The sequence below is a fragment of the Octopus bimaculoides genome, chromosome 1, assembly GCF_046866305.1.
Source record: "Octopus bimaculoides isolate indiv1 chromosome 1, ASM4686630v1, whole genome shotgun sequence".
In the NCBI taxonomy this organism is placed as follows: domain Eukaryota; kingdom Metazoa; phylum Mollusca; class Cephalopoda; order Octopoda; family Octopodidae; genus Octopus; species Octopus bimaculoides.
Window position 1 is genome coordinate 116,330,596 of NC_142928.1, and position 21,464 is coordinate 116,352,059.

The 21,464-nt window shown below is 39.2% G+C and overlaps 1 protein-coding gene across 9 annotated transcripts in view; it reads left to right on the top strand.

Annotated features, from left to right (window-relative positions):
• The window catches only part of LOC106877864 (COP9 signalosome complex subunit 1), a 129,349-nt gene that overhangs the window by 4,730 nt on the left and 103,155 nt on the right, over nt 1-21,464 (top strand). For 5 of the 9 annotated variants that reach the window (XM_014926897.3, XM_014926898.3, XM_014926904.3 and 2 more), the window contains exon 1: nt 8,985-9,121. The exons of the other annotated variants lie outside the window; for them this stretch is intronic. In XM_014926897.3, the coding sequence (XP_014782383.1) occupies nt 9,014-9,121 (108 nt within the window). In that variant the 5' untranslated portion in view covers nt 8,985-9,013. Of the gene's footprint in view, nt 1-8,984; nt 9,122-21,464 lie in introns of those variants that run through there. 9 annotated transcript variants of the gene reach the window in all.

A 21,464-nucleotide genomic window follows, 5' to 3' on the forward strand; every position in this document is an offset into this window, starting at 1 on the left:
CTACACCTATCACAAGTATAGATACATACAGGTATGATTTGTTCAAACTATTGTCAAATAGATGATTCAAAAATTCTCCCAGTTATTTACAAAATTCAGACTCCTATACAAAGTATGTGTAAGGATGATCAGAATCATGCAAGGTACCTTAAATGTGTGGCACCTCATCATTATTCCCAAAATTTGCACTAAAAGAACATTATCACTAAGAAGAAAACATAATAAAATTTGTTTTCGAAGTTGTACATGCTTAACAAACTGAGGCAGTGTGTTGAAACTGAAGCAATTTCATAGTAGAAGAGCTATTTAAGCCATCTGAAACAGATGCAAAGTCTTATATTCTCTTTTGAATTTCATAAGGTGTCAGAAGTTTAGACTTGGTCATAGTGATATGTGTGGTAAGAAGTTTGCTTCCCAGCCACATGATTCTGGGTTCAGTCCCACTGATTGGAGCTATAGTCAAGTGTCTTCTACTATAGCTTCAGGCTGACCAAGTCTTGTAAGGAGACTTGGTAGACAGAAATTAGAAAGTCTGTCATATCTATCTATCTGTCTGTCTGTCTGCCTGCCTGCTTGCCTGTCTGCCTGCCTGTCTGGCTGTCTGTCTGCCTGCTTGCCTGTCTGTCTGTCTGTGTGCATCTTTGTTACTGTGTTTGTACCCCACAACCACTTGACAACTGTTGTTGGTGTGTTTATGTCCCTGAAACTCAATGGTTCAGAAAAAGTGACTGATAGAATATGTAACAGGCTTAAAAAAAGAATAAGTACTGGGATTGATTCTTCAAGGCAGTGCTCCAGGCTGGTCGTGCTTTTTAGATGGCTATAACTAAAACTTATTCTATGTTCATGCATATGATGACCAAATTTTGACTGACGAGCATCGTTTGCACTAAATAAATTAATGTTTAATAAAAGCCCTTCTGTTACAGGCGTAAGGCATGAAATTTTGGGGGAATGAACTGGTCAATACATTGACCCTGGTGCTTGACTGGCACTTATTTCATTGATCCAAAGAGAGGTGAAAGTTAACCACAGCAGAATCTAAACTCTGAGCAAAAAGACTGATGAAATACTCCTAAGCATCTTGTCCATTATGCTTCTATCAGCTTGCCATCTCAGAAATGTTTCATAATCACCAACAGCATTGTAAATCCAAATAACCATCTCAACTTCCTCCTCCTTTATCCACCAATTCAATTTAACAGCAAATAATCACACTGATTGTAACCAAAGAGTAATATGAAATACTGACGATGGTATCTATCTCAAGATTAACTCTGATTGAGCAGACATGGAAGCAATGGCATCCAAACTTGATTCATTCAATTATTTTAGAGGCTTTTTTGAAACCTGTGAAATGTGTTTTCAAGTAGATTTGGTAGTTATTTTAACAGGAAGAGTGATCATGTAGAGCAGGTATGGGCAAACTTTTTGTAGAAGTGGGCCATGAGACATGGTTTATCAGGTGGTACACACTACTAAAAAATTCAAGATTATTTTTCGTTGGTATACCATTCAAAAAATTCTACAGGCTGCACTTTGATAAAGAAGATCATTCATTGGCTTCTTAAACTAACAACACATAATTATGAGTTCATTGAAGTTGTGAGGTTTATGCTTTTCTAAGAACATTTGTTAATGAAGTTAGTGAAGTGATATTCATCAGCTGGTAGTCAGAATTCAATCATAAATTTGGAGTGTTGAGAGCTTCATTAGGTTCTATCCTAAATGTAAAATGGTATGTGTAACATACCTGACATGAAATGATTATAACAAAATTAATACTAAGTGTGTGCTTATTTTGTATTTTAATGGTGAACATTGGAAAATGGATTAACAAACTGCTATACGTACCCAAATAATCATTTACTACTCACAAGATATATATATATATATATATATATATATATATATGTATGTATGTATGTATGTATGTATGTATGTATGTATATATATATATATATATATATATATATATATATATATATATATATATATATAAAATACTTGTTGTCATATATTGTATGTCCATTCAGGTGTCTATTTGTTTGAAGACATGATTTTTTTATTGATGAAGTTTTAGATCAGAGAGTACACATAAGTTGGATTTTCTCTGTTTTGACTGGGATTTTACCAATTCTTTTTTCATTATGGCCTTTGAAATGATGGCAGATGGGGGAGAGGCTTTTGGTGAAAAAATGTTTTTTAATTTATGACTTTTTCACCACCCACCCCCATGCATAGTGCCACTTTTTTGGCAATATGCCCTCCAAAACAATGGGTGTTGTGGATCAGGATGCCCACATAAGTTGAATTTTCTCCATTTTGACAAGGACTTTACCAATTTTTTTTCACCACGGCCTTTGAAATGATGCTGTGCGTTTTATGAAAAAATTTGTTTTTATAATTTATGACTTTTTTTCACCACCCTCCTCCATGCATAGTGCCACTTTTTGGTACAATGAATTTCAAAACCATGGGAGAAGCCATTGGACCTTTTCTGTTTGGGTGCCACCATCAATCAGCATCAATTTCTGTTCGAATTAATTTCATATCCAGTGTAAATGATACAGTTTTATAGGCTAATGAATGTCATGAAAATCATTTTTGCTGTAAATCAATAAATAAAGTTATTAGTTATTAAAGTTTGAAAATTTTGGGTAATTTTAGCCAATTGGAAGCCACAGACACATTCATGCTGTTTCCATAGTAATTCTTTTGCCTGTGAGAAAGCAAGTATTGACAAATATATTGAAACTGAAACCACTTGTTGACGCTGTGTTCTATTATACTCAAAAGAAAATTATGTGCTAAGAAGAAGCATGTTATGAGTACAAAAAGATGTGGTAGGAATGTGTACTGGTGATGCTCACACTGAGAATTCATGGAGTCTGTGTCTTTGAGGAAAGACACATGGTTTGAAGGTGGGACCCTTCCTCTTAAGACTGCAGTGCTTTTCCTTTTCTCATGGGTTAAGGAATTGACTTCAGTCTGGTTTTGTGTTGAACTGGAGAAGAGCCATTGCACAACTGTTGATTATAACAGCTATGTTCAGGAAATATGGGCAGAGGACTTGCTCTGTCCTCCAATTCAAGTTGGTGGTCCTGGAAAGATTGTTGAGATCAAGATGTAAGTACAACCGAGGAAGGGTCCTACCTGAGCAGTGGGTTTTTGGTGGAGTGTATCATGAGACCAGACAGCTTTTTCTGTATGCTGTGCCATGTCGGAATCATGACACACTGGAAGAATGCATACATCACTTGATTGTTCCAGGAACCACGATTTTCAGCGATTTGTAGTGGGCATACTCTCACATTCCTGAAATTGATGGTTACAATTTTGAGAATAGAATGGTGAAACACAGTGTTGGGTTTGTTAACTCAAAATATGGTACCCACACTCAACAAGTGGAGAGTACATGGGCCTCTGTAAAGCAAGATAATAAATTACGCTGTGGCACTCACTGTTCAATGGTAGATTCATATGTCTGTGAATATATGTGGTGCAGAGATATGAAAATTGTGATTTGTTTGAGAAGTTAATTGAATGCATTTCTAACTTTCGTTTCCAATTTTCAAAATATTTAGTTTATAATTTGCTATTTTGTTTTTAGGTAAATCTTTTAAGTTCATACTAATGCTTAAATGTTTGTTTTTTAAACATATTTAATTTGTAATGTGTTGCTTCTTATTGCATGTAATGCGTTGTTCATCACATTTAATACATACTGAATGCTTAAAACAACAAAAGACATGTGGTTTCCTTTTTTTGCCATTGAAGTGGTTGTGAGGTGTGCTAAAAATAACAGCTATGTAACGTGTTGTGTGTAGGAAATGAAAAGAGGTTCATTTCAAGGCCAAATTCACTCCCATTAGCACTGCATCCAACTCAGTGACATTGATGTGGTTGTAGTTGTCTGCTTTTCAAAGCCAGGCTGCATCCTCCACTTTGGCACCTCTGATTTCCAACATAACTCCTATCACAATGCTGCTAGCATCACACCATACAGTCCTGTTATCTGATTTGGGCACATGCCAGTTCCCTCTGACTGGGTCTTCTGCTCTCATCCTCTTTAGGATATCCTACATCATCGCCACTGTCCCCTCTCTCACCTTGTCATCCCAGTTCCCCTTTTTGCTTGTTTCTTGGTGTAACTGTATGCTGTCCACAGCCATCCCGCAATCGGGTAGTGACCTACTAATTTCCTGCACATCAAGAAAAGTTCTCTCCTGCTGACATTGGAACCCAGCTCAGGGATCTCATTCCCCCTTCAAAACACCAACATGCCTGTTCTGTCTCTTTGAAGCTTAAGCCCAGTGCAGCTCCTCCAGCCATTGACTCTCGTAGCTTCATAATCAGCCCGAATTTCTTCAAATGTTTCACAACCTCTGTGGCAGGCACAACAGTCTTATCCACTAAGATGTCATCTGTATAGGAATTTGTGGCCCTTCTTATCCTATCCACCTTTCCCAGGATGGATTTGAGCACTGTCACCATGGACTTTGGCTCAGAATTCAGTCCAAAACCCACCCTTGTCAGACAATATGTCCAGCCCTTGTATTGAACCAGCTGATACTGCCACAGTTTGTTGCTCACATGAAGCTGCAAATATGCTTACTTCAAGTCGACAATCGTTGCTGTCTTAGTTGACTGTCTCCATATGTGCAGCGTCTCACCACAGATGTCATTTGCCTCACCAACTGTGTGGCACAATACATGGCCATTCATCTCCTGAAAGTCCAGTACCAGTCTAACTTTGCTGGTTGCACCACTGCCAATAGAAGTAGCACTCTACTCACCACCTCTTCCTTCCATGGGATAAGGACACCTTCTTTAATCCACCTCTCTACCACTTCTTCAAACTCGCTCCTGGCATGTCCTTTCAGGGTGTGCTGGTAGTAGCTCATCCTGTTCTTCAGCATTGGGGGCTCCTCTTTCCAGCGTCACTCTATTGTTCACCACCCGAAAATCCTTGTCTTCAATGGTGTAGGCAGTGCATCCCCTCACATTCCTGACTCGTGGCGCATGACACCCCCATGGCACCAAATGAAACCACATCTCCTCCAAGGCGGTCAATCGCATCCATCCCATTAACATATCAATCCTGTCTACCACGTGATCAATCACAATCACCCACAGCCTTAGTGTTGTGCCTCACACCACTATCTTCACATCATTGTTACCCTTGCATTCAATTTCGCTGGCGTTGACTGCCGAAACACTACTCATTTCCTTCCATTTCTTTGTTACCCTTGGGGTCAAGAGACATTGTGCAGCTTGTGTCCATGATGGCCTTGAACATGTTTCCCCTGACCACAACCTCAACTACAGGCAGCAACTGCACAAGTGCCTCTACTACTCGTTTGCGTGGTAAGTTTGAGAGGCAGCAACTTCCCTGTGGCCTTTTCCCTGGACACAATTTCGGGTGATATGCCCAGTCTGTTTACACTGGTAGCAAACTAGTCCAGGCTCCGTGCAGTCCCTGGCACTTAAGACACTGGCCTGTGAAAGGCCGCTGTTGTTCCACAGCAGGTTTCTTTACATCTTTCACTGGCCGTCATGCAACGTTGCGGACTTCTGCAACCGTCATCACCACTGCCTTCCACCCAGTGTTTTGTGTCAACACACAGGCTTGAATGATGAGCTCACTCATCGCCTTTTGTTGACATCTGGCAATTGTTGTAACCACACCGACACATCGTTGGGAAAGCCATTCACAAAAGCCAATCATGCTACCTTCTCCAGACCCTCTCTGGTGAGACTGGACAGCACAGCCAGCCTCCGTACCTCTACAGCATAGTTGTCAACCTGTTCCCCTGTCTATCTGACTGTTCCCAGCTTAGCAAAAGCAGTGTACTCTCCCTCTGTGTAAGCTTCTCTCAAGTGCTGCTTGATCTTTGCTGCGCTCAGTTGTTCTTCTTCATTCATTTCGAGGTACTCTGCCAGCACACTCCCCTCCAAATACAGCACCATGAGGCTTGCTACATCTTTGATGCCCTGTAGCCTGGCCACAACTTTGACCTTTCAAATCCAAGCTACTATGTCTCCTTCGCTATAGAAAGGTCTGATGACATCACTGCCGATCCTTATCTTTGCTGCCATCATATCTTAGGGGAAAATGACATCTGTATATGATTACCGAAATGAAAAGTGGTTCACCTACCTTCCTCCTGTCGACACCTGTCCAACGATCCTGCCCTACCCCTGTCACCCAGTATAAGCAGCTGCTATCTGACCAACCTGGGAGTGAATTCCTTTACATCCCTTCACAATGCCTCCAGCGGGCAAAAAGAGGATGATGCTTGCCTCTCTCCCCCTTTCCCCTCTTGCGCTTCCTCTTCCAGTCAGCCCCTTGACCACTGACGTTATGACTTTTTTTTCTTCCCCACATATCGCTTTTTGGATAAATCTTATTGCATTAAATTCATATTGAATGCTTAAAACTACAAAAAAACATGATGTTTACTCTTTTTTGTCATTGAGGTGGTTGTGAGGTGTGCTAAAAATAACAGCTAAATAAGGTTTTTGGATAAATCTTTTAAGTTTGGGTTCTAGTCTTTCTCATTTGCAAAATGAACTCCCCTTAATCTTGCTCAGATTGTTTTCAATTTTGGTACATTGATGCAGCTCTGAATTTTGGTTACAATCAACCAATTACTTTATCTTGTAAATTAAAGTTGGGAAATTTGGGTAATTTTAGCCAATCGACAGACAGCATGGCATTAGCAGCTTGTTACCATGACAACTGCATGCTGTGTTGTGGTTCACTGTTGTCTATATTGATTTTTCACACCACGAGATTCTTTTCACCCATGTGTTTTGTTTTAATTTTTCTGTGTGTTAGTATATTACATATTTTTCTGTGCTTCTGTGTGTTAGTACTTTTACATATTTTTCATTTCATATATTTGTGGGACTCATTGACTCAGATAGCTGGGTTTATGGTTTCACTATGTTAATTCTATTCATAAAAATTTAGATTAGGAGTATTTCTTAAATTGCTAGCTTCACATTTCAACAACTTAACTGAAATTTAGCCCACATAACAAGAACTGAGAGGGATATCATGGAACAGAGAAACTGGGTGATACAGATAATTTGACATTTTTTTTTTAATTCTGCATGCAAAAACATATTAGACACAGGTATTCTTTTCCTTGGGACAAATTCTTTGTTGACCAGTGTTATTCTCATTGTAGTTTACAAATCTAAGCATGAAAATGTTACTCAACTTTGGAGTTTTGGAGACAGACGCCCCCTTTTCACACACACACACTTATATATAAAAACATACAATCAATGAAGAGACAAAAGAAACAGTAAAATGATACATGCTGATTTTATTAGGTATTTCTGTTTATTTTGAAACCTACAATAAACAGGTTAGACTCTAAACTATAAATTTCACAGGGTACAACCTTAAAGTTGACACTGCTCTGCTAAACGCAGAAAATTTCTGTCTCGCTATTGGCTAAAAATACCCAGTTTTTTCAATTTTTAAACCTCTGTAACCTTTTTCTCCTCAACATCATACCTTCAAAGCAATGAGACTGGAAGGCTACACTATTATAGCCGATTTTCAGATTTCTTACTTCCTTTTAAAAAATGCATATGTTGCGAATGAAAAAAACTAGATCCTAAGTTTGTGGTATTGCATTGAATGCATTAAACTGCAAAAAATGTGCTGTTTACTCGTTCTCCACATGTAGAATACAAATATTGACAACACATGCTACTTTCAGGACGTTGACGACAAAATGTGCAGTCATGCAAAAAATGATAGTTTCCAAATCCTGTTTCCTGACTGGGCAAAGATGATCAAGCTTTAAAACCCCTATAACTTTTTAAAAACATTTTTATGAAAAAAGTGAAATACCACCAGCAATTCAGCTTGGAAAACTACATTAATGTGCCAAATTTTGAAATTTTCGATAAACTTTTTGAAATGCTGGCAGCCAAACAGAAAAGATCCAAGCCGTTTTGAGTAAAAAAAAAAAAAAAAAAATGCAAGTATTTGGTAATTTAGATTCTTAACCCCCATACCAAGTGAATCCCTGTGTTTATGTGTGTGTTTGTGTAAGAAAAAAACATATTAGCTAATAGAAAAGTATGCTATTAAAATATATCATCTTTTACATACGTTTTGAAAATCACTGTAGATAAATCCCAGCAATGACCTTTCAAAATTATGAATTGAAACGGATGTGGGATGTGTGAAAAAATCATATATTTTCAAATTATTTTTTGTTTTTGATAACATACTTTACAGTTAAATGTTTTTTTTTCTTACACACGCACACAGACTCGGTTGGAGCCATGAGGAGAGGGAGACACGAGGAAGGTACCAGGTAGTCGTAGGATGTACGAGAAACAACAGCTTTAATGAAAAGGCTTCTCCTGTCGTTTTTAAGTGCGCAGTGAAAAAAAAAAAAAAAAATTGGCCGAAATCGGTCCGGATGTGGGTGAAAAAATTCATAAACTTTTAAAATATGTTTATGAAGTTGTGTAGCAAAAGTTTCTGTCCTCTCCCCACCATTTCGAAGGCTGTGGTGAAAAAGAGTTAGAAATATCCCCGACGAAACGGAGAAAATCAACTTATGTGGGCATCCTGATCCGAAATTCCACCCAATTCTCGTATGATTACCCGAAAGTAAAAAAAAAAAAGTGTACTTTACCAATGTTATTGAAGTAAATAAATATGGACAATATTAAGCAGTTGTGATAAAGCTGATTAATAGTGACAAGATAAACAAAACAATAACTTTCCGGGACAACAAGGGAGCCCTTTTCGTGCGCAATTGAGCTGTTAGAAGTAGCAGCCATATTGCGTATAAATCAAATATGAATAAAAATCTGTAATCTCAGTTAATCCTCGATACATTATGTCTGAAGACAAGGCGAAATAGTCACGGTTGTTTCTCTTTTAATCAATGTTTTTGCGATAAGTCATGAAAACATGACTTATCGCTCAACCATTGCTTAAAAGCGACAATGACAATACTTTCCGGAAGAAATGAAAGAGGAAGATAAACAAGATTGTAAGCATGCGCACTCCCATAATTCCAGTGTTGCCTCCGCTGCCATTCCGCTCAACAAAATGCCGCAACAAGGAATATTCCAAGTAGGTTTCATCTTCGTGTGGTTTTTAATTCTATTATAGAATATATTCAACGATATTTCATCGGAAAGTATTTATTTCATCAAGGTCTATTTTTTTTTGTAAATTTTAGGGTATTTTGTTTAATGTCTCTTACATTGTCTGTCGCTTTGTTAACATACCCAAAAGCAGTTGATGTAAAGTCTGTGTGGGTCTGATTTCATTATTTTTCATCGAACTAAAGAAGTTTTCAGAAAAATAATGAAATCGCATTACACAGTTAAATGTGTACTTAAAAATGAATATATAAACTCGGATTTTACTAAAAATTGAAAATCGGATAAAGAAAAGAATGACGATCATGTCTATTACAACGACGCATGTTAAACTTAGAATGATGTGTTTATACATATACACAAAACACACACACACACAGAGAAGGTTATATATATATGTATATATATATAAAATTTAAAAGGAAATATGAATTTTTCCCTTATGAGGTTTTTCACGCTAACTACTTGATAAATTCTTTAATAGATTTTATCCTATTTTAAAATTTTATATATATATACGTGGGAATTTTGACTGGCGATTGAATCTATGCACACTCGCACATACAGTAGTGTGTGTGTGTATATATCTGTGTATGTAGTTGTAGAAGTGTATATGTATTATGCATAGAGACAGGCATCTCCGCTTTCCATCTACCTCGGCATTTCGTGCTTATGTATGTAAATTGTAAAGTACGACCACAAATTGCAGAATACGGTCTTTAATTTCGCCCATACGGAATCTGGGCTAAATTTAACATTAAATTCCACGCTTTCTTCAGAGTCAAACGGTCACTTCTTGGTTTTTTGTTAAGATCAAAATAATGTTAGTAATTTGAAAAACTATAATCACGAAACATGCATATGTGGGTGTCTTTTTATATATATTTTCTTGAGACGCAATGATTATCTATCTGTGTGTGTCTATTTATAAATCAACTTTCACTACCACCACCACTATGTAGACCAAAACCAATATAAACACTACCAACACCAGTTTCGGACCTTGTGCCTAGAGTAGAAAAAGAGTATTGGTAGCTATCTATGTGTGTGTGTGTCAAAGAGTAAGGTGTAGAGTTTGTATGGCTCAACTCATCCTTCCTTCTCTGGTCTACCCCCCACTATTCCCAAACCTCTCTTTTCTTCAGAGACTGCCCCTGAACCCTTGCTACCCTCATCTCTTTCTTTCACATTTCCTTTTCCCTTCTACCTTCCATCCATTATTACACTTATACAGTGGGACAATCTATATATATGAATAGTTCTCAAAATAAATAAATTGAATAATTAAAAAAAAAAAGAAAGAAAATTAATTGCATAATGGGCTGGAATTTAATGAAAGAGCCACTAGCAGATCATGCATGTGTATACCTGACTGGGAGCCCATTTGCTTAGTAAACTAAATTTAAAAAAAGAAGCCCCCAGTAGATTATGCATGCATATAAGTGCTGAGGACAATACACTGGTGGTACATTAAATGAATAAAGTGGATAGCTATTAGATTTTCTTCAGAAAATTTTGTTCCACCAATGAGCTGAAATTTGTACAACAAACCACAAATAGACTATGCATGCATACAAGTGGCTGGAACAGTGTGTACAAATGGTTTGTTGATATCCATGTTTGCATTTCATATAGGTTGCATGTTTTTTATATCGAAAATGATATTTCCCATGTTTTCTTAGGTTTGTTTACAAAGCCTGATGAACTGATTGTTTTTCTCTCAATTATAAGTGACATGATATAGTGAGTTGGGGAGATGTGAGGGCACTGAACAGGTATGGTGGTGAGATGTAGGAGTGTATGCCATGTAATAGGCAAGTGCGATGCATGCATTGTTTAAAAGGCAGAGTGAGGTGTGTACTATCTCTTCTTTAATGAGTATTTTGCTAAGTTTTAGCCAGAGGCTTCAGCAAAACTGAGTATTGTCAGTTGACATGGTTCTCTATCACATGTTCTATGATGTGATGATCAGGGATAAGGGGGCCAGTCTTCCAAGTAGACAGAGCAGTGAGGATTGCAAAGGTAAGGAAAGCAGTTGTGCTCTCAGTGATAGTCCACCCAAATGCTTAAAAGATTTCGCTGAGTAGGGTACAGAATAGTTACATAAATAGTAAATTTGGTAATACAGAAAAGTGTCATACTCAGTGATGGGTTGCAGTTTCAGCATAAACTGCTACAAGGCCAAAGAAGATGCACTAGAGGTGACTACAGAGGCATCAAATTGCTGGAGCAGGTTATGAAATGTTAACGCAAAACTGATTAGGAACACAATTGGCCTAAATGAAATGTAGTTCAGCTTCATTTTTGGAGGAGGTACTGCTGGTGCCATATTCCTATTGAGACTACTACAGTAGAAGTGCTGATGTGGAAAAGGTCTTTGACAGAGTAAGGAACTTTGTCAAAGACCTGGTCACGGAGGATACTAGGTGTAGATGAATGACTTATGACTAATGTAAGCTATGTACAGTGGTTCATTCAGCAAAGGTGAGAGTCAGCAGTAAGTTCAGTGATGAGTGTATGTGTGTGTAATATATATATATAATCAATATAAACAGCAGGTTGTAATATTTCACCAAAAAGGAGAATTTAAAATTGTCACGAAATGTGACTAGGGTGTTAAGAAACATCTACATTGTTAGAAATATGAGCTAAAATGCTCTAATGTTGTAGTTAATGCACATAAATCATCATCATCATCATCATCGTTTAACGCCCGCTTTCCATGCTAGCATGGGTTGGACGATTTGACTGAGGACTGGTGAAACCGGATGGCAACACCAGGCTCCAGTCTGATTTGGCAGAGTTTCTACAGCTGGATGCCCTTCCTAACGCCAACCACTCAGAGAGTGTAGTGGGTGCTTTTACGTGTCACCCGCACGAAAACGGCCACGCTCGAAATGGTGTCTTTTATGTGCCACCCGCACAAGCCAGTCCAGGGGCACTGGCAACGATCTCGCTCGAAAATCCTACAGGAGCCAGTCAGGCGGTACTGGCAACGGCCACGCTCAAAATGGTGCATCTCATGTGCCACCCGCACAAGAACCAGTCCAGGGGCACTGGCAACGATCTTACTTGGCTTGCCGGGTCTTCTCACGCACAGCCCATTTCCAAAGGTCTCGGTCCGTAGTCATCGCCTCGGTGAGGCCCAATGTACGAAGGTCTTGCCTCACCACCTCAGCCCAGGTCTTCCTGGGCCTACCTCTTCCACGGGTTCCCTCAACTGTTAGGGTGTGGCACTTTTTCACGCAGCTATCCTCCTCCATTCTCACCACATGTCCATACCAGCGCAATCGTCTCTCTTGCACGCCACAACTGATGCTTCTAATGTTCAGCTTTTCTCTCAAGATACTTACACTCTGACGGGTATTCACATTGACATTACACATCCAACGGAGCATACTGGCTTCATTCCTTGCGAGCTTACGTATGTCCTCAGCAGTTACAGCCCATGTTTCACTGCCATGTAGCATGGTTGTTCGTACGCATGCGTCATACAGTCTGCCTTTTACTCTGAGTGAGAGTCCCTTTGTCGCCAGCAGGGGTAAGAGCTCTCTAAACTTTGCCCAGGCTATTCTTATTCTAGCAGCTACACTTTCAGCGCACCCACCCCCACTACTAACTTGGTCGCCCAGATAGCGGAAGCTATCGACTACCTCTAGTTTTTCACCCTGGAATGAGATAGAAGTTGTTTCCTGTTTGTTTGCAGTCTTTATTGCACCTGAACATCTGCCACAAACAAAAACTAACTTGCTAGTTAACCTGCCTTTGATGTTGCTGCACCTCTTATGTGTCCATAGCTTGCACCGGGTACATCTTATAGAGTTACTACCTACTCCTTTTCTACATACTGAGCAGGGCCATCTACCTGAAGGGGTTTGTGTTTTATCTACCTTCCTACTTATTAGGATTTTGGTTTTAGCTAGGTTGACTCTAAGGCCCTTCAATTCTAGACCTTGCTTCCACACCTGAAACTTCTCCTCTAGTTCTGATAGTGACTCCGCAATTAGGGCAAGGTCATCAGCATAGAGGAGCTCCCAGGGGCAACCTGTCTTGAACTCCTCTGTGATTGCCTGGAGGACTATGGTAAATAATAGGGGGCTGAGGACGGAACCTTGGTGGACCCCTACCTCTACCCGGAATTCATTGCTGTACTCATTTCCAACCCTCACCTTACTGGCAGCATCTCTGTACATGGCTCGCACAGCTCTCACTAACCATTCTTCTATCCCAAGTTTCCTCATTGACCACCAGATAAGGGATCGGGGGACCCTGTCAAAGGCTTTCTCCATGTCAACGAAAGCCAGGTACAGAGGTTTATCCTTAGCTAGGTATTTCTCTTGCAACTGTCTCACTAGAAATAAGGCATCAGTAGTGCTTTTACCTGGCACGAACCCAAACTGCATCTCATCTAAATTGATTCGCTCCCTAATTAGTTGGGCTATGACCCTCTCTGTAACTTTCATAACCTGATCTAACAGCTTGATGCCTCTGTAATTATTTGTATCTAAAGCGTCCCCTTTACCTTTGTAGCAGTTGACTATGATGCTGCTACACCAGTCATAGGGTATGACTCCTTCGTGTATCACCTGGTTCGTAATACGGGTGACTAGGCTATAGCCAACACTGCCAGATATTTTGAGCATCTCTGCAGTGATTCCTGATGGGCCGGGGGCTTTCCCGGTCTTCATACTCTTAATTGCTTTATCTACCCTGGTACTATCAACTCGGATAGCTGGTCCCTCTATTGGGTCGACATAAGGCAGGCTCTCTTTCTCCCATTCATTCTCTTTATTAAGCAATCTATCGTAGTGGCATCTCCAGACCTCTTTCTTTGCATCCTCATTTAATGCAAGCGTACCATCATCCATGCGAACACATTTCTCTCCTACAACATCACTATTCTCTCTCCTACACTGTCTTCAGGGACCTGAATCATCCAAAAAATGCTGATTGAGAATTCTAAATACTGATGTCAGTTTCAGCAAATGTATATTTCATCATCATTTAATGTCTGTCTTCCATGCTGGCTTAGGTTGAACAGTTTGACAGTAGCTAGCTAGTCTGATGTCTGCCCCAATCTCTGCTGTCTGTTTTGGCATGGTTTCTATGGCTGGATGTCTTTCCTAATGCCAACAACTTTACAGAATGTACTGAGTACTTTTTATGTGCCACCAGCACCAGTGAGGTTATCAAGTCACTTGCAAGACATAAATAGGTGTCCTGTTGTGGAGAGGAGGTATATGGTTGCTCTAATTGGAAAAAGATACAAACATAGCTATGTGATCAAACAGTTTACTTGCAATCACATAGTTTTAAATTGTATTTACACCAGAAAGCAGGATAGGCGAATAACTATAAGTTACAAGTGTTTTCCAGGTGAAGAATGTACCTTCCAACATACTAGTGGTTAGTGGCTTGAAAATAACTGCTTATCTGACACAGAAGAAAAGACAATTTGAAGAAGAAAGACTTGGAGAAAGCCCTCCATTGGTCATAGATTCAGAGTGATACAGAATGGGTGAACTTAGAGTGTATTGGGTGCAGACAGTCTCTTATCCCTGATTTAGAAAGGGAAAGTGTGATAGAGGAGTAAGTATGAGCTAATGTAGTTTCTTTTCATATAGAACTTGCGATGGGTGGGTGGTGTCAGAGTGATGTGGACAATGTGGTCATCACAGGTAGTGAAGAGACAGAGGGATGTAAGCAATAAAGAGATAGGTGAAAAAGGAGTTATGAGCAGTAGGTAGATGAGATGCAGAATCAAGGGTGCAAGGTGATGATATAGGTAGGGAACAGCAAATGTAGGCTTGGCATAATACAAAATATTTCAGCTTCTTAAAACTACCCTAGTGTCGGAGTATGCTTTGTCATGGGTGGTTGAGTTTTGTAAAGCAGTGTGTCCTCAATCATACAGCCCTTTGTCATTTCCTTCATGAGATACACGGCAACTTCTAATCAATCGTCACCACTTCATCCTAAGTCAGTATGTTGTCTCTTAGGAGCTTTCAGCTATCTTCTATACCATACATATCTATCTCTTCTTGCTGCTGTTGTGAATAGATTTAGATACTATGAATGTAGAGAAGAGTTGTATATAACATATACAATAACTGGGTGTAAACTGCTCAGGACTACAGATCAGATGTATAGGTGAAGGTGGTGGTCAAAGTATAATTGATCTGAGTTTTATGTCCAGAAAAGGTAGGTACTACAGATGCAATCTTCTTGCTGTGATAACTGTAGGAGACATACTTAGCTAAGAGTGAGCCAGTATACCTAGCCTTTGTTTACTTGAAGATGGCTTTTTACAGGATGCCATGCTCTGTGACCTTGTGAGCACTAAAGAAACTAGGTGTACATGAATGACTTGAGAGGGTTGCACATGCCTTGTACAAAGATGCAGTCAGTAAAGTGAGTCAACAATGAGTATTGCATATAATTAGGGGTCCACCAAGGCTCTGTATTTAACTCCCTCCCATTCTTTAGAGAGGAGTACAAGACCAGTAGTCCACAGGAACTCCTTGATGCTGACAATCTAGTTCTTATAGCTGAGTTTACAGAAGAATTGGAGAAGAAATTCCTGGAATAGAAGTGAACCCTTGAAATTTAGTGAAGACTCTAAGTAAGTAAGTAGGAAAGAAGACAAGGTTTTAGTATCGTCAGAGAAATGGCTTTGCTCAATATGCAGAAAAGTTTGAACTCTATACATTGTACCAGTGTCAACTGTGGACATGAGGTGTAGTGAAATCACAACTAGGCAAACAGTGCAGACAGTTTTGCATGTGACTGATGCACTGAAACAACATGCATTAAGAGTGCACATGAAATAAACTCTCTTAAATGCCTGGCTGACTCACCCAGCCATTGAAAGTGTTTTTTCATGCTGGGGAACAGATAATAGATAGGGCCAAATCAAGAGAATAGGAAGGGTGATCAACCATTTCAAAATCACAGTCACGTACTGCAGCCACTGAAACCAAGGACTTGTATGCTGGAGCATTGTACTAATGAAACAAAATCCCTTTCATCAGTTTCCCTGTGCGTTTGGTCTCGATAGCCTTTCATAACTACCTCAGCAAGTTGTCATTATACTCTTCATTGATGGTGAGACCCTTTTGAAGATAGTCAATAAACAGAATGCCATTTGCATCTCCAAAAAAACTGAGATCATCACGTTTCCATCTGATGAAACATTGGCTTCCCTTGGAGTAGGTGAGGAGGGGTGTTTTCTCTACATGGATTCTCTCATCTCTGGCTCAAAGTGATGAACCCAACACTCATCCTGGCTTAGATTTTCCTGTGATGTGATTAGCCTAGTCTGCTTTTGATCAGATGTCAGATATGGCACCTAATGAACAGAAACCTTAATCATGCCAAGTTTGCTAATAGCATTGTCTGTTTGATTTGTAGTTAATTGCCTGTCATCCATCACCATGTGGTGAACAAGATCAATGTTTTCCTTGGTGGTGGCAGTAGCAGGATGTCCAGATCTTGGGTCATCTTCAAAACTCTACCTTCCCCTCCTAAATTCAGCTGCTCACTTTTGTACTGTTGATAAAGCTGGAACACCATCCTCCAATGTAGCAACCATGTCAGTATGAATGCTTTTGAAGGCTAAAATCTTTTTCTGCAGGTACTTGATAACACCACAATGCCAAAGTTTGTCCATTTTCAGGAGAAATTGCTACTAGTTAGTTTTGAAGTCTTCTTTGAGCAGTCAGATATCAGTTTATCTGGAAAGGAACAATGCAATTATTAATAAGAAGGGTTAAAATTAATGCATGCTAAATTTCACAGCTTTTGCATCACTCCTTTGTAGCCAGCCTATGAAATTTTCAGCCCACCCTTGTACTTCAGTCATTAGACTGGCCATTCATGGGCACCACTTTGAGGGGGTTTTAGTCAATCAACTGAACACCAGTACTTATTTTTCTAAACCCTGGTACTTATTTTATTGGTCTCTTTTGCCAAACTGTTAAGTTATGGCAATGTAATCAAGCCAACACCAGTTGTCAAGTGGTGATGGGGACAAACAAAAACATATACAGAGTGCAGTGAATAAATTGTCTAAATTACGCAAAAATGAAAATAAGACTGACATCTCATCTTAGCAGATTTATTTACCAAAATTACATAAAAATATCTTGAAATACTAAAGAGTAAATTTATTCAATAAATTTGCCATTGGCTTCAACCATGGCCTCCAGATGACTTCGGTATCTCCTGCAGCTCTTCTGGACAGTCTCCTTGTTTGAGTTGGTGAATGGTGCTATAATCCTTGCCTTCAGTTCATCTTTGGTATTACAAGAAGTTATTTTGGTCTCTTGCTCAACTGTGCTACATACATAATCAAGGGGCTTGCAGTCTGGGGAGTTAGGTGGCCAGATGTTAGGGGTGTTGTGGTTGCAGAAATTGTCTGACAGCCATGACTGGGTTGTTTGTGTGGTATGGTGCAATCCTGTTGCCCGACATAAGATCTTCCAGCAGCTACCCTCTTGACATAGGCCTCCTTGTTGAGTCTGAGGCTATGTGGGAAGATGAATGGAGGCATAACATCACCATCACTATTGGTCACTCCAAACACCATGATGTTGACTGGATGTTTGATTTTTATTACTCTTGGTACATGTCCTCAGATTGACACACACTATGAAATGTTCATATTGGAGCTTCCAGCACGAATGCCATGCAGTGCAGCATATTATTTCCAAATTTCTTGGCAGAGTGAATTGTGTTATGGTGCTGTTTATTTCACAGACGGCGCTCAACTGACTCTACTATACTGTAGTCGACGAAATCAAAAACAAACAATGTGCATGTGTGAAATTAGAAATATGAAATGGCAACAATTTACCCATCACACCCTGTATATACACACATTGGGCTTCTTTCAGTTTCTGTCTACCAGATCCAGGGCTATATTAGAAGACACTTGCCTACAGTGTAATGCAGTAGCACTGAACCAGTAACCATGTGGTTGAGAAGGAAACTTCTTAACACACAGCCACACATGTACCTAATATTTATATAATGTATTCATACATACATACAGGATGTCCCAAAATTAAGGCAACCAACTTATTTCAATTTTGTCAAAGCAAAATATTGATATATTTCAGGCTGCAATGCAGTGGCAAAAGAAACACAATTATGTCACTACCACATCTATTCAATATGACTACCATTGTTTTGAATCACAGCCTTAAGTCTAGGTGTGAATGCTTCACACATGGCACACAGCTATTCTTGCAGAATTGAAGCCCATTCCTGGTGGATTTTTGCCTTCAGAGTATCAAGCAAAGCATGATGAGTACTTGAGATCCTCATCTCCAAAATGGACCAAGCAGAAAAATTTAACCGGTTGAGATCGGGGCTTCTTGAGGGCCATACATCCTTGCATATGAAAGACAGAATGTTTTTCTGAATACAGAGTTTTGTCTGTTTGGAGCTGTGGAATGCTGCCAAGTCCTGTTGGAGGCTCCAAGATGTACCTTGAAAGTGCTCATTTGCCCATGGAAGCAGTTCAGCTTCCAGAATGTTGCTAACGTATCACTGTGTGTTAATTTTAACACCCAAGGGCACAAAAACAAGGGGAGACCATCCAGTGGCTCTCACAAGTGCCCATACCATAACTGACTGTGGATTTTGATGTTGATTTACGAGTCTACCCTTGACGGAGCCAGTGACACTCCAAAGTCGGTCATTCTGGTGGCTTACTATCTGTTTGATGTCAAATTTCTTTTCATCAGTGAACACCAGGTTGGGCAGTGTACCTTCAGCAATCTGACATAGGATAAGATGAATTCTCTCCAGTCTCATGGCCTTATACCTCATGACAGTGAATCCTCCTTTAGCACTCGATACTTTGATGTTCAGTTTATTTTTGCTGTGGCAGCCAGTTTTCTGACTGAACAATGAGGATTTCTCTTTTCTCTAGTACTTTTGATAAACTGAAGGATTCACACACACACTTCTTTTTCAGTCACATCCAGGTTGATCTGCTGAGGAACCAGTTTCTTGAAATTTATTGACAATTTTCCAGACTGTTGTTCAGTTAATTTTAAGCTTTTTTGCTATAGCTATATTACTTTCACTCCTGTTGTAGAGGATTATGATTGCATTTTGGTCTATAGCCATTATCTAATAAAAATCTGAATTTGTTCTGAAAGAAAACCAAGACACATTAAGCTTTTATAATGATGTATAATTTTCACATCTTATCACATTTATTGATAGTTATTGAATCCCGAAACTTTGGTTGCTTTAATTTCAGGACCTCCTGTGTATATATATATATGTGGGGGTAGGGGAGGTGGTGCACGGACGCGATGTGATCTCTACCCAGTGCTCTGAAGTGAAGGCATTGGATGAAGCGCGGGCAAACGGCGGGAGTAACTCGGACTCTCTCAAGGGTGAAAACTTCAAGCAAGCGATTATTAGTAGAGAGCAGTGTTTGGATGCTGCTGTGAAGCGTTGCCGGCTGCTCGCGTGCAGCACCAGCCGTTGATATAGTGTGATTGAAAGGCTGTCGTCATGATATCGACCGCGAGTGTGTGTATCCATGTGTTATGTTGTGAGGCCGGGACAGCGGTCGATGGCTAAGGTGATGCTCATCGTTGTCATCAGCAGTATCGAGCATGAGTGCGTGCACAAATGCGATGCGATCTCTGCCCAGTGCTCCAAAGTGAAGATGTTGGACGGAGCACGGGTAAGTGGCAGGAGTAACTTGAACTTTTTCAAGGGTGAAACTTCAAGCAAGCGATTAGTAGTAGAGAGCAGTGTTCAGTGTGGGTAGGACCTATACACTATACATACCTCTAGTGGCTCCATCAGACTGTGCACGGCGGTAGTCGTTAGCATCAGGTCTAATACAAAAGATGTCACGTGTTTTATGCTCTGTTATATTTTTTATTTGTAATCGTGATAGTGATAACCTACCCCAAAATGTTGATTGATACATCTAAGAAAAATAAAAGAGCATCAATTTCTTTGGAGACCAAGATGAATATTTTGGATTGTCTTTGTAAGGGTGAAAGTGTAGCGTCCTTGAGTACAGCTTTCTGCCTGAATGAAGCTACGATAAGAACGATCAAAGTGAATGATACTGCCGTTAGATGATCTGTAGCTTCTGGAACAAAATTTTCTACCAAGTCGTCATATACAAGGAATATAATTCAAGACAAAATGGAGAAAGCTTTAATTTTATGGTTAGAAGAAAACAATCAAAAAAAGGATACCAGTAGATGGTAAAACCATAAAACAGATAGCATTACGATTTTACAAGATGATTAATGATCTGGAGTCATCAAGTGCATCACATCTGTCTAGTGATAAAAAGAAGAATAAATTTGCTGCAAGTATGGGATGGCTTACAAAATTCCTTGCATAATATAAAAATGAGAGGTGAAATTTCATCGGCAGATAAGACTGCTGCTGAAGAATTTCTTCCAAAACTAGCCAAAATAATTGAAGAAGGTGGTTATATTTCAGACCAAGTTTTCAACAGAGATAAAACTGGTCTCTCTTGGAAAAAATGCCAAACAGAACATATATAGCAAAATCAGAGAAATGTGCCAGTGGTTTTAAGGCAGCTGAAGACCATGTAACTTTCTTGTTATGTAACAATGCTTCAGGAGATTGTTTGTTAAAGCCGTTATTAATCGATCAGTTCGTCTGTGTGCAACGAAAGGTGTAGACTCAAGTAAATTACCAGTTCATTGGAGAGCCAATAAAAAATCATGGATGACAGCAGAAATATTTACTGAATGGTTTAACAACTGCTTTGCTCCTGAAGTAAAAAGATATATCTTATCTATAAAAGGCAGATTTTTCTGTGTGTGTGTGTATGTTGAAAATTCATACATTTACACAATTCCAAATTTCTTGAATGAAAGAATCGGAATTAATATTCTAAATACCATAACTTAGGTCACAGTGTCATTTTTTCCGTCAAAATAACACACAGTTATGAATAAAATCCATTAAACTACGCAAAATAACATTTTCCCCCCCAATAGAATCTAATTTCCTCTTTCTACTACCTTTACAAATCCTTTCAACTCCTACTTTCTCTTCTGAACCTTTACGATTATCCAACAACAAATACAAAAGAAAGGAAGGAAAAACACTGACAGTAAAAGAAAACTCTTTCAGTATCAAAACTGAAACAATCACATTTCGATACTGTAATGACAGATACTTTCACTTTAATGGTTTCATTTTCATATTTCGAACTCCGTCCTTCACCATAACAAAAAAAAAAAAAAATAGCTACACATCTTTCTCAAATATGATCAACAAACATTTATTCC